The sequence below is a fragment of the Pteropus medius genome, unplaced genomic scaffold, assembly GCF_902729225.1.
Source record: "Pteropus medius unplaced genomic scaffold, Ma_sr-lr_union100, whole genome shotgun sequence".
Classification (NCBI taxonomy): domain Eukaryota; kingdom Metazoa; phylum Chordata; class Mammalia; order Chiroptera; family Pteropodidae; genus Pteropus; species Pteropus medius.
The window spans coordinates 6,667,781-6,680,308 of record NW_024343733.1 but is presented as its reverse complement, the minus strand read 5'-3'; the positions used below and the strand labels follow the sequence as shown (position 1 = coordinate 6,680,308).

The following is a 12,528-nucleotide window of genomic DNA, read 5'->3' as shown; positions in this document are numbered from 1 at the left end:
GTGTAGGTGTGCTGAGCTTTTCTCAGCCATCATTTCCTCACATACTGCTGTGCTTCCATTCTCTCCCCTTGTTCCTTTTGTTAGACGTTAGTCAGACCTTCTGATTTTATCCTCTACATTTCTTACTCTCTTGTTTTCCATGTTCTCTTCTCTGGGCTAAATTCTAGGTAATTTCTTCAAATGTAGCTTCTAGTTCACAAATTCTTTCTTTAGCTCTAGTTAATCTGCTGTTTATTAATCCATGTCCTTCTTTTCAATAATTTTATTTCTTGTTTCTACAAGTTCTACTTGGTTCCTTTTCAAATCTGCTTGGTCACTCCTGATGGTATCACAGTGCTTGTTTATTTGGAATTCCATCCTTTATTTAAGTACACCAAGCCCATACCTAACAATTGCTATGTGCGCAGCCCAATGTGGGCATTTCCACATCTGTTTACTGCGTCTATTCCTCCTTGTGGTCTTTGCTTCCTTTCATGCCTGCTATCTTGGACTGTGTGCTCACTGCTGGACCTTAACCTGTAGTTCCCATAGTCCGAAACTTGGAAGCATTCTCTACCAAACTGTCCTTGCCTTTAGGGGAGCTAGAGATGCCAGAAGCCCCAGCACAAGTTCTACTGGATGGAGGGATCCCAGATTTGCTTTCTCCCATCTTGCAAAAGGCCAAGGTGCAGCAGGGCAAAGAGCTTTCCCTACTTTTTGCCAGCCCAGCAATCCAAAATGCAGCCTACCCAAATCTAGTTATCCAGAAGGAGGGTTCCTCAGCACCCAGTCTGTCAGAGCCAGAAAGAGTACTTATATTTAAAGTCAGTTTTACATGTATATGATATAAAATTCATTGAGGAACGAAAGCATACAGAGTGAAAAGTTAAGTCTCACTCTAACCCTGTACCCCAGCCTACAGCCTCATTCACAGTTAGCGTTTGTGTTTCCTTGAATAACCCAGGTCACCTGGGGACTATCACAGCGTGCCATGGACTGCCCTTTGAGAGCCCCAGCTCAACCTCTGACCCAGGCCCTGGCCTTAATCACAGAGTGGCATTTGGAGAAAGTGTCGAAAAAAGGGACAGCAAATGCCCATCAGCCCACAACACCTATTTCGGGTAGACGAGGCAGGTAAAAGCTCAAATCAAAGTCAGGGAGGGAGAGTCTCTGAAAGAGGCTGCAGCAGTACATGAAAGTAGAGAACCCACTTCAACCCTTTCCTAGAGCTATACAGGTTACAGGTCCCTCAGAAGCTGAAAACAGGATGTGGGTCAAGGTCAGACTGGGGAGGGTATGTGCAGGATACCAAAGCTTTGCCACTGAACTTCTGTTAGGAGTGAGACTCCAAGACAAATCATGGGAACATACTAAACTCTTACATTTTAAAACTTTTTTTATTATAAGTTTGTGACAAAAGAAATTCAACCAGAACAGAGTATAATGTAAAGAGGAGCCAGGGCCAGCGCATCTCCTGTGTGTTTTTCCATAAGCTTCCCTGTTGTGTCAGGTGTGCGGATAAGACAGAAGGGGACAAAGGACCTAAAGAAGAACTGAGCAAAGAGCTAAGAGTCAGATGGAAAGGGATGGGTAAAGAGAGGAGAATAAAGATACGATGGCTGGGGATAGAAGGTTCCAGTGCAGGAATGAGTGGGAATGAGGACATATGTGGTCTCTGAGACGAGCAAGGGTATGCTTGTAAAGTAAACCCAACAAAGAACAGGGTGCTCGGGTCAGTGACACTGCCCTCTTCATAGGGTTACTGCAAGGGATATGTGACAAAAATACACTGAAACACCATAACCTGCACACGAGTGTTCACGGCAATTTTATCTATAACAGCTCCAAACTGTAAACAACCCAAATGTCCCTTCAAGGGTAAATGAATAAGTAAATTTTGTACACTTAGTCCATGGAATACTACTAAGCAATGAACGGGAACAAATTACTGGTACAACTTAAAGGATCTCAAGTGCATTATGCTGAATGAAAAAACCCAATCTCAAAAAGTCAGATACTATATGATTCCAGAGAGAACATTCACAAAGTGACACAATTATAGCAACAGGGAATACATCAGCAATTGCCAGGGCTGAGGGTTGGTGGAGTGTGTGTGATTAAGAGGCATACGACAGCTTATTGGTGGTGACGGAACAGTTCTGCATGCTGACTGTGACAGTGGTTACTCTATTCCACACATGATAAAATGTCACAGAACTACACACACGTAAGTGCATGTGCAAGAATGTATGTAAAAACTGGTGACGTCTGAATAGTCTGAGTTGACAGTATTGTCCCAATGTTCATTTCTCAGTTGTGATGATGTACTAAAATATTATCATTGGGGAAGCTCGGTGAAGGGCACACGGGAACTCTGCTATTCTGCAACTTCCTATGACGCAAAGTATTTCAAACATAAAATGTTGTATAGAGGGAAAAAAGTACCAATGCCATCTGTGGTCCTGAAGTACATACAAGTACTGAATAAATGTGAAAACCAAAGGTTCATCAAAACAGGTCTTGGAAAAGGGGAGGCCTGCGCTGCTGCCCAGCTCCTGGCAGCTGTGGCTAGGCAGAGAACACAGGGCTGTGTCCTGCAGAGAAGCGCAGCGAGGGCAGGGGCAGCACTAGAAGAGACAGCTCCTGAGATCGGGGAAGTCTGGCATTGACAGCACTTCTTTGTGGCCCCAAGACTACCCTGAGACGCAACTGTCTATTTCGGCTACAAAACACAAGCCCTTGGATGTGGCCCCATGCCACCCCAACCTCCTTAAGAGTCCTCCATTCCCACCTAGGGGTAAAAGGAGGGGCTCAGTGTCACCTAACCCTTCTGGTAGCCCAAAGAAGGTTTAGAGCCTCTCTTCCCCACACCAACAGAGACAAAAAGATAAAAAAACAGAACTCCTTGGAGCTTCTCTCAGGCTCTTCTCGACACCATCTTAAGCAAAGGAATAAAATCCGTGTTGCCACCAGAGAGTGTGGCAGGTTCTCTGAGAAGCCTGGTACTCACTCTGTGGAGCTGCCGTAGACACGACAGTCATGCCGTGGGGCGCCATCCCTGAGGTGCCGGGGGGTGGCTGCCCAGAGAGAGACATTGGCTGCCCCATGGTGCCAAGGCCTCCCATCCCGCCCAGGGGCTGTCCTGGGCCCCGAGAAGGCATGCCGATTCCAGCTGCTCCTGCAGCAGGTCCTCCAGTCAGGCTCTGTAGTGCATTCATAGGGTCTGTGGGAACACAAGGGCACAGCGTCTCAAGGAAGCGCCCACAAAGTGGACGAGGCTCCAAAGGCTATGAGGCTTCAGAACACCTGCCCCATGCTGTCTCCAGGCTTGAGCCCCTCAAAGCCCCAAATGGTGAGAGAACAGAGTCCTGGAAGCCTCCCAAACCCAAGCCCAACTGTCTATCACACCCCAAGGGACAAGATGTTGGGCATATTTGTTACTGCTTCTGGACCATAAGCCTTACTGGGCAGGGAGCATGTGCCATAGTCCTGGTCTGGCCTGTGCCAGGGTCCTAATGTTGAGGGATTAACTTGCCCTTCAGGGCAGGCAGCGGCCCCTACCCCTCCTGGCTGTACAACCCTTCCTGCTGTGTGAGCACACAAAAGCCCTTCTTTGAATAACAAGAACACAGGGGCCAGAGAAGCCAGGGAGACAGACAGATGTTCTCCAGGGAGGTTACATGTCTCCCTGCACACCAGAAGCCCATCTCTGCTAATCTGTGCACGACCTCCACAGAGGGGCAGTTCTTAAGATAGACTCCTACATCCAGGGCCACCAAACCAGCAAAAGCTAAGGCATGAAAAAGGGGTCCACACAGTGTTGAGGGGCACTACGACACTGCCAAATCCACAAGGTCTGCGGACTCAGTTCAGTGAGCAATTCTGTGACTCAGGACAAGGAACCCAAGGTTCTTGTCACACACTCTCATGAGTGTGGCTCACAGCAAAAGGCTACCTACAGACAGATATGGCCTGGCCTGGGCACCTTGTGACAGAACCGGGCGCCAAAGGACCCCACGCTTCAATGCCAAGAGCCCAGAATTCTCCCGGCCATGTCCTCTGATCCCACCTGGCCCCAGCTGGCTAAGAATCACTGCATATGCAGATACCCTGAGGGGGGACAGGGTCCACACAGGCAGATGCAGCTAGCTTGGCCAAGGCAATCATTGGCAATCATCTGACATATATAGCTCTGCTGCCTATGTTAAGACAAACAGCATAGCAGGCTGACTCCTTTCCCAACAGGTCAGGGTTTAGTTGGCCATCTTAGACCTAAACTTCTTCACTGGCAGCTCAGTCAGTGAAATTAGGGATGAATCATCAGATAGTGTTCCTCTTAAGTGATAAAGCCTTGAAATTAAAAAGTAAAAATAAATGATAGTTTTTAACTTATAAAGAAACTAGAAACTTAAGAAAGTGAATTCACAGCTATTCCCTAAGAACTACTACCACTACATGTTATTATACTGAATATACCATAACAGTTCTCTCCCAGAGAGCTCAAAATTTTAGACAAGGTCTCAATAATTATGTGAGTTTTTACAATCTTTTTGTTGGTCAAAAACAGTATTTAAGTGAAACGTGATGGGGCAGTATCATATGACGGCACAGACTGCCAGGAAGAGGAAGGATGGGGAGGGAGGGGTGCAGCTCCACAGTTCTCACGGTCAGCCAGAGCTTTTCTCTCTGTGAACTTTCACCTCTAGTAACAGCTTAACCCCAGGCACACGCAGGAGCCACAATCTCATTCCTGTTGTCCCAGATCCAAGGTTGGGATCAATTTTAATTCAAAAAGGAAAAATTCTCACCACTGACAGAAGCTTGAGATTTCTTGTTATCTAAAAAAAAAAAAGTAAACAGTTTTACATAACCACATATTTCCATAGTAAGTCAGTTTTACAGGAATTTGCCTAGAGATCATTTGCTAAAACTGAGCTGCCCCTGCCTAGAAACTAGATAAAAACACCTCAGAGCTTCAGAGCATGAGTAAATGTATGAGAGAGAGAGAGAAATATTTGGTCCATCCCATTCCTGGTAGTGCTGACACACAAGGGGGCCTGGGGAAAGATGGTGCCAAACCGCCTCAAGGTCAGCCTGGGGCCCCAGAGAACTGCCCCCAGGTAGAGCTCACTTACTCTGGACCTATTCTAGTTCTCTTTCTTTCCCAGGTCCAGAATCTCACCATGGGCCCTGAGCAGCAAACAAGAAAGCCACAGGGATCCATGATGGACTCAGAATGGTGCTAAGAATTCCACAACACCTCCATTTTCAGCCTGCTCTGTGAGGGAGCATCTCCATTTTCTAGATGAGGCTGGCCAAGGCTGGCTCGAAGCCAGATCTAGCTGGCCCCAGCACCAGGTAGGGAACTGCCGCACCACTTCTACACTCCCCTGAAGAGCTGGTGAGGCGGCTGTGGACACGGTAGCCCACAGCACTGTGTTTGCCAACATGCCGGGGACACTGAAGATGTAGCTGCCTCTACAATCAAAGGGGAACAGCAACTGGATTTGCTCCAAGGACAGGCTGTGTCAGAAGAAGGCCATCTCCCATGGCCACACAACTGTAGGCAGGCAGGAGGCGCTACTGGCTGAAAACACAAAGTGCCCTGCCAGCCGGTTTCCTCTAGAGACTGCAGCCATCCAGGAACGCTCAGTGTCTATGTGCTCATACGTAACACATTAAAAACCACCAGGACCCTAACACTCTGAAGAGCCAAAGCTGCTGCTCTGCCTGGCTGATAGGACCAGAGCAGGATCCTGGGAATCAGAGGAGCCAGAATGTGGCAGGGGTCGGGTGACCCTTATCATGGCAGGGAGCTAGCGGCAGGATTTAGGAAGTTGGCCTTAGAAGCTTCCAGCCTGACAGAAACACATTTAGGTCAGGCCTCCCTGGGTCAATAAAACCAACTATTAGAGAAGGAAGTTTCTGTTCCACGGTAAACTGCTTATTTAAGAACTGCCTAGAGATAAACGTAATGGTTCTTTTAAAAAAGGAAGTTAAATAGACAAGCAGAAACAGCAGTCCAGTTGAAACCACTTTGAGGCTAACATTTCCATTATGGTAAAATCAGTATTTTTGAGGCTGAGGCTCTAGGAGGATGGGAGAGATGGAATCAAATGCAAAGTAATAAAGAACATCCCAGAAAGCAGGAGCTTTTACACAGACATTCTAACTCAAGCACTGTGCCCAAGAAAGTCTCCACTACCACACGACAGAGCCAGCTTCTCACAACCATCCAGAAATATAAAATTTTACTTACGAATGTCTCGAAAATGGATAATGAGCCTGGCCACGAGAGAAAGGTATTCGTCCTAAAAGTAAACACAGGAAGCAGTTTAATACCAGATGAAGTAAGGCCATGTAATTCCCCGTTGCCACCCCCTTTAATTCCCATGCCACCATGCTGAGGCCCACTTGCCCTGATGGCAATGCTCTGCCTGGTTCAGTCTCCTCTGGAATCCAGATCTCAGAGAAAAGCTGTCCGTGCTGAGCTACAGCAGACCAACAAATGGCACAGAGAAACAGAAAAACAAGAAGGGTACCCAGAGACTTCAAACTGCTGCTCCTTCCGCCCTGCTGTAAACACTTAACTAAGAGGCCCAAGAGCCAGCTCAGGCACCATTCTTTTCAGAGGGGACAGTAGGTCTAGAGGGGATGAGGAAATGTCCTAAGGTCCCAAGGCATATTAGAAGTCATGGGCTGGCTGCTTTTGTCTTTGCACTATCTGTATTCAAGTACTTCTGCTTTTACTAGCCAGCCTGTTGCTTTTTCACTGCTGACGTCACACTTGCATGCAAATCTGGAAGTCCCTGGCTCTGCTTTTGGAGATCTGAATTGACTACACAGGCAAGGAAGAGGACACGAGGCCACTCAAGGATGGCAGGTGAAGGCCACTGCCTAGGGCTGTCTTTGTCCCAGCTGCCCAGCTGCCCAGCTGCTGTGTTTCTGGAACTGCCCAGCAGGGCTTGCCTTCCACCAATTGTCCTCTTTGCAACCAAGGACACTCACTCCCGGGTGTTCCGGGGAAATCATTACTGTGAGTTTGTCCTCTCGTCAACAAAGTTAAAATCTGTTTGAGTTAAAATCTAATTTCGCAGAAGCTATACAATCCTTCTCCTCCTCAAAATGCCCATCCTTCCAGCAAGGCAGCCTCGAAAGGGCAAAACCTTCACTCTCTGCCCTCCTCACATGACCCTCCTCCTAAGTTACTGACAGTGACAGTCCACTTAACAGCAGACTGATGAGACCTAGGACCCAGCTTCAGCACCTGTGATGGTACTGCCCCGAGATACATGCCTTTGAGCCTAGGGACACTCAGTGAACCTCTGTTGTAGGAACACCTCATGGAAAGGGAAATAAAATGAGTGGTCTCAGATGAATGTAAAACTATACGCACACTTTTAAAATCTTTATTATCCCTCATCTATTCCAAACTTCACCTCACCACTTTTTTTTCCAGCCAGGGGAATCAACAGAGGAAACTAGGAGGGTAAAAGGCCCAGGGGAAATGGTAAGGCTGGGATGATAAGCACGTCAAAGGAAGCGGGTACAGAAAAGGACAGTGAGGTTCTGGACACTCAGGAGGTGCTGTCGACATCCTCAATTTCTGACTAACTCCATCAATTTCTGGTAGAAAAGAGAATGTGCTGGGAATGAAGGGGCCCCGGAATTGGGCTCCTGCACGGACCACCTGCCGAGGCTGCTCCATGAAGGACGACAGTATGGGAAGCAAGGAAGGTGGTGTTAGTGAGCTCGGGAAATGAAGTGGCCAAGTATGAGCAGACAGGACTAGGAGCTTGCCAGGTCAATGTCTGGTGTCTGGTTAAGGCCTTGGGCCATCTTTTAGGTGGGCGACACCTTAAAAGAATTTGTTGTTTTCTCCACTTTCATAAAAGGTAAAACGAGAAACAGCAACCAAATACTTTCACTCAGACACAAGATACAGTAAATGGGGCTCAAGACCATGTCCTCAAAACCTTTCGCATAAACCAGGACCGGAAGCCACCACAATGCAGTCCCAGCGTCATTCCTTGGCCCAGAGTGGGGACGGCCAGCACAGTCTGCTCCTGGCTGAGGCTGCTCCCCTGGTGAAGTGGAAGCTCTCAGGACCAGACCAATGTGAGAAGGCCTGAGGAGGAGGGAGGAATGCTACCATCTGACAGGAGAAATGAGCGCAGGAAGCAGTTAGTCGCATTGCTGCCAAGGGGCTTTCTTGTGGGTGAAATACACCTTCAAAGTTCTTGCAAAGGCCTGGTCACTCAGAAACCACTGGGGGTTGAGCACTGCAGGTCTGCTGCAAGCGCCCCTTTCCACGGGAGAGGCTGGGATCTGAACTGCACCTCTGATTTCCCCCGGCTGGCCTATCTTACTCCCCAGGCTCCTAAATCTCCATCTGCAGAATGCTGGCATCCTGACTGGCCTCTCCAGGTGTGAGAATTCTGGGCCCCCCATCCAGACAGACAGGTTACGGTACCTCCTTCTGCTCTAAAGCACTCCGCCTCTCCAGGAGTGTTCCAGGAAACAGGCTAAAGAGCATGTAACCTTCCTTATCTTCACTCACCATTACTACCTCCTCTGCCCGACATTAAAAATTTAAGTGTTCAGGCTGCACTTGAGGCTGGGTATTACCTGGCCACAGACAATAACAGCTAACACTGGCACTGATACGGTGCCAGGTGCAGCCCTAAAACACTTCACATATATTAATGCTTTTAGTTCTTCCAACCACTCTATTAGCAGGTACTACTAACATGCCTGGTTTGCAGATAAGAAGACAGAAATGTGGGGGAAAACACTTTACATAAATACTTGCTTGACCTATACAAGCCTTGCAATAAGGGCCCAACAATAGGGTGAAAAACGTCTCCCCACATGGATGTGGAGCGAGCAGCAGCAGGGACACATATACGCTCCACATAAAATACCACATGCCACACACTAACACCTCTGGATTAAGACACAGGGAATCTGAATATATATATTTGCTTATATCTGCAAAAAGAAATGCCGGAAGGATAAACAAAAATTGAAGATCAAAGTTACCCCCAGAGGTACCAGGAACTGGCTGGAAATGAGATTTCCCAGCTTGTTATAAGGTTTTCACACTGGAAGTATATAAATCTTTTACCAAATCAAAATAAAACCAAATAGAAAGAAATAAGTATAATTCCTAAAAATTCAAAATAAACCAAAACATATGAGCTAGATATCAAGTTGGTGTCAGAATCACACAGGGAAAAGAAGTCCTTTTAGTGATCATTTTAAAAAACAAAAAAGCAAACAAAACACTCCACATCCTTAGTGGAAGGGATACATTTTAAGGACAAACAGAGATGCAAAGAAGTCTTAAACTTAAAAAAGAAAGCAAAAAGAAACCATAAACTTCATTCCACATTTTGTTATTATTTGTCACTAATTTGGTGGTAACATTAGTCTGTTTATTCTGAAAGTATTTTAAAGCAAGTAAGTAAATATGCTAATGATATGAGAAGCCAAGATATTCATAGTAAGAGAAAAGGTACATGTTTAAAATGAAAGTAAAACTCCATAGGTTAAATCTGAATTGAAACATCAGTGTGAAGTTAGGGGTTTTTGAGGTGGTTGTTTTTCAAAAACGTTACTTCTTAGCTCTGCTAACAAAAAAAGCACTTAGATGCCATGAGCAGCCAGTGCCCAGAATGCAAGCTCTAAATACCATTTCACTCTCAAAAAGGAATCACAGTTCCTTAGAAGAATGGCCGATTCCAGGCCAAGATGGCAGGCAAGCTACAAAAGATGAAAGGATTGGTGATAAGGGGCACCAAGAGGGACAGGACGGTGCTTTGGGGTTGCCACTGGATGAGGATGGGATCGTCTAAGCAACAAAACGAACAACTACAATGAACTGAAACACACTAGATGCAGTGCCTCAAACTCATAATGTTACTGACAGGTAACCCATTCTTATCCTCATCCCTAAGTCCCACTGGTCACCCTGGGGGTATCAAAGCGGGTATCTTTCCTTGCCCTGGAAAGAAACGATGGATAGGAAAGCATTCCTGGTGGTCCAGAACAGGCTGTGTTTCAAGCAACCAAGTAGCCCTGATGATAAAAGAAAAAAAAACTCTTCTTTGCAGAAAAATGCCAACTAATAAATATAGAAGAAAAGCTGTAATTAAGGACAACTGCCACTTTACAATGGCCAGTTAAATGATGGAACCATTGGGCGATAAGTGAAAAAAGAACTTTATAGGAGAAGTCAGGCCCTCATTCTCTGAACTCCTGACCAACTGTGGCCCTACAGGAAAACTGAAACACTCAGAAATATAAATATAAGGCATCATCTCAGACACAGTCTTGCTAACAAGGTCACTGCACCCTCTGCTCTTTCAATCTAACACCCATTTCACTAGGGGCAGGAAGAAGCGAGTGAGGCAATGCTGTTGGCAGAAAATGGATGTTAAAGATTCTGCCACTTAGGACTCAGAAAGAAGTGAGGAACCTGGTAGAGAAAGCTCCTATCACCTTAGAGAATACATGTATCATTAGAAACAGAACATTGGTAGAAAGATCAACATTAAAGGTGTTTCTGGTGAGGGCTCAGAGGAAATGAGGAACATGTTCCTGCAAACTAGAACAAAGAGAATCCTTGTCATATAGTGACAGAAAGTTTTGCTGAATTGTATCCTAGTTGTGGGGAAAGCAGAAGTTATAAGCAAAAAACTTGGATATTTGGCTAAGTAGACTTCCAAGCAAAGTGTTAAAGCCTGGCCTGGTTTATTCTGGCTGCTTATAGTAAAATGCAAGAGGAAAGAGATAATTGAGGGAAGAATCATTAAGCAAAAAGGAACTTGGACTTGATTTGGGAAATTCTCAGGTTACTCAAATTACAAAAAAAAAAAAAGTTAATATTAGGAGATTCACTGTTAGGGTGTGGCCAGGCGAATTTTCCTAGTGCCAAAGAGATTAGGCATGTAATTCATGAATCCCCTCAATCGTCTCACAGAAACCAGGAACAGAAATTATATGATCTAGCAAAGATCTGAGAAGAAATCTCTTGTCTAATGACATGAATCCTGTCACATACACAGGAGACCCACAAGATTTTTGAGTGTTATATAGCAGGAACACTGCCAGTTTGGACTGAAAGGGACAGAAACTGGATGAAATCAAAGAAGAGTGTCAGATTCCTAAAATTCTACTAGCAGGAAACAGGCTGATAAAACTACTCAGATGCAAACATGTGCTATTCTTCAAAAAAAGGAAAGATGACAAGGACAGAGCCTTGAACCAAGAGGCGAAAGCCATGGCTAGTCTGTGGTAATTTGTTAAAGCAGCTATAGGAAACTAATACGTTGTCTCTAGAGATTTACCTATTCTAGGTATTTTATACGAAGGCAATTATACAATATGTGGTCCAAGCACAGCTACAAGCTGAATGCAGCTTCATGAGAGGTCACAAGTGATAGCAGCAGGATGCCAAACAGGCAATTCTGATTGCCCCAAGTCCTGACCCACAGAATCAGGAGAAATAACTCATTGCTTTAGGCCACTAAGTTTTGGGGTAGTTCTTTATGAAACAACAGATAACAATATTGAACCAACAAGTTCTGCATTTCAAAAGCTAAAATAAGTTCCATAAGGCCTCATCAAATCTCTTTTAAGAAAATGCAAACTAACAAAAACAACAAAAACATCTCATCCCCCAAAAATCTGCAAATTATATATCTAATAAGAGATGTATCCAAAATAAAGAACTCTAGCAGTCTAAAGAAAAAGACCAAGAACCCAATTTTAAAATGGGCAAAGGATCTGAATAATCATTTCTCCAAAGAAAATATACAAATGGCCAATAGCACATAAAAAAGATGCTCAATATCATTAGTTGTCAGGGAAATGCAAATCAAAACCACAATGAGATACTACTTTATACTTATCACGATAGTTATAATAAAAAAGACAGTAACAAGTGTTTATGAGGAGTGGAGAAACTAGTACCGCATACACTGTTGGTGGGAAAAAACGATGCAGCTGCTTTGGGAAACAATCTGGCAGTTTCTCAAAAGGTTAAACAGAGTTACCGTATGACCCAGCAATTCCACTCCTAGGTGTATACCCAGGAAAAATAAAATCATGTATGTCTACAGAAAAGTTTGTATACAAATGTTTATAGCAGCAATATTAACAATATCCAAAAGGCAGAAACGATCCAAATGTTCAACTGATGAATGGATAAATAAAATGTGGCATATCCATATAAGGAATATTATTCAGCAATAAAAAGGAATGAAGTACATGCTACAACATGGTTCATGGATGAACCTTGAAAATAGTTTGCTAAATGAAAGAAACCAGTTGCAAAAACATATATTGTATGACTGCATTTATATGAGTTCAGAAAAGGCAAATCCGTAGCAACAGGAAGCAGATAAGTGGTTGCCTAAGGCTAAGAGTCCAGGGAAAATGGAGCATGACAGCAAATGGGTATGAAGTTTCTTTTAGACAACGTTATAAAATTTTGATTGTGGTGATGGTTAGACAACACTGAATATCTTAAAGACCACTGAATCG

General features: G+C 44.8%; 1 protein-coding gene across 1 annotated transcript in view; it reads right to left on the bottom strand.

Annotated features, from left to right (window-relative positions):
- The window catches only part of MED15 (mediator complex subunit 15), a 55,681-nt gene that overhangs the window by 21,274 nt on the left and 21,879 nt on the right, over positions 1–12,528 (bottom strand). The window contains 3 exon segments of the mRNA XM_039868399.1: positions 2,990–3,202; positions 4,788–4,817; positions 6,239–6,290. Coding sequence (XP_039724333.1) covers positions 2,990–3,202; positions 4,788–4,817; positions 6,239–6,290 — 295 coding nt within the window.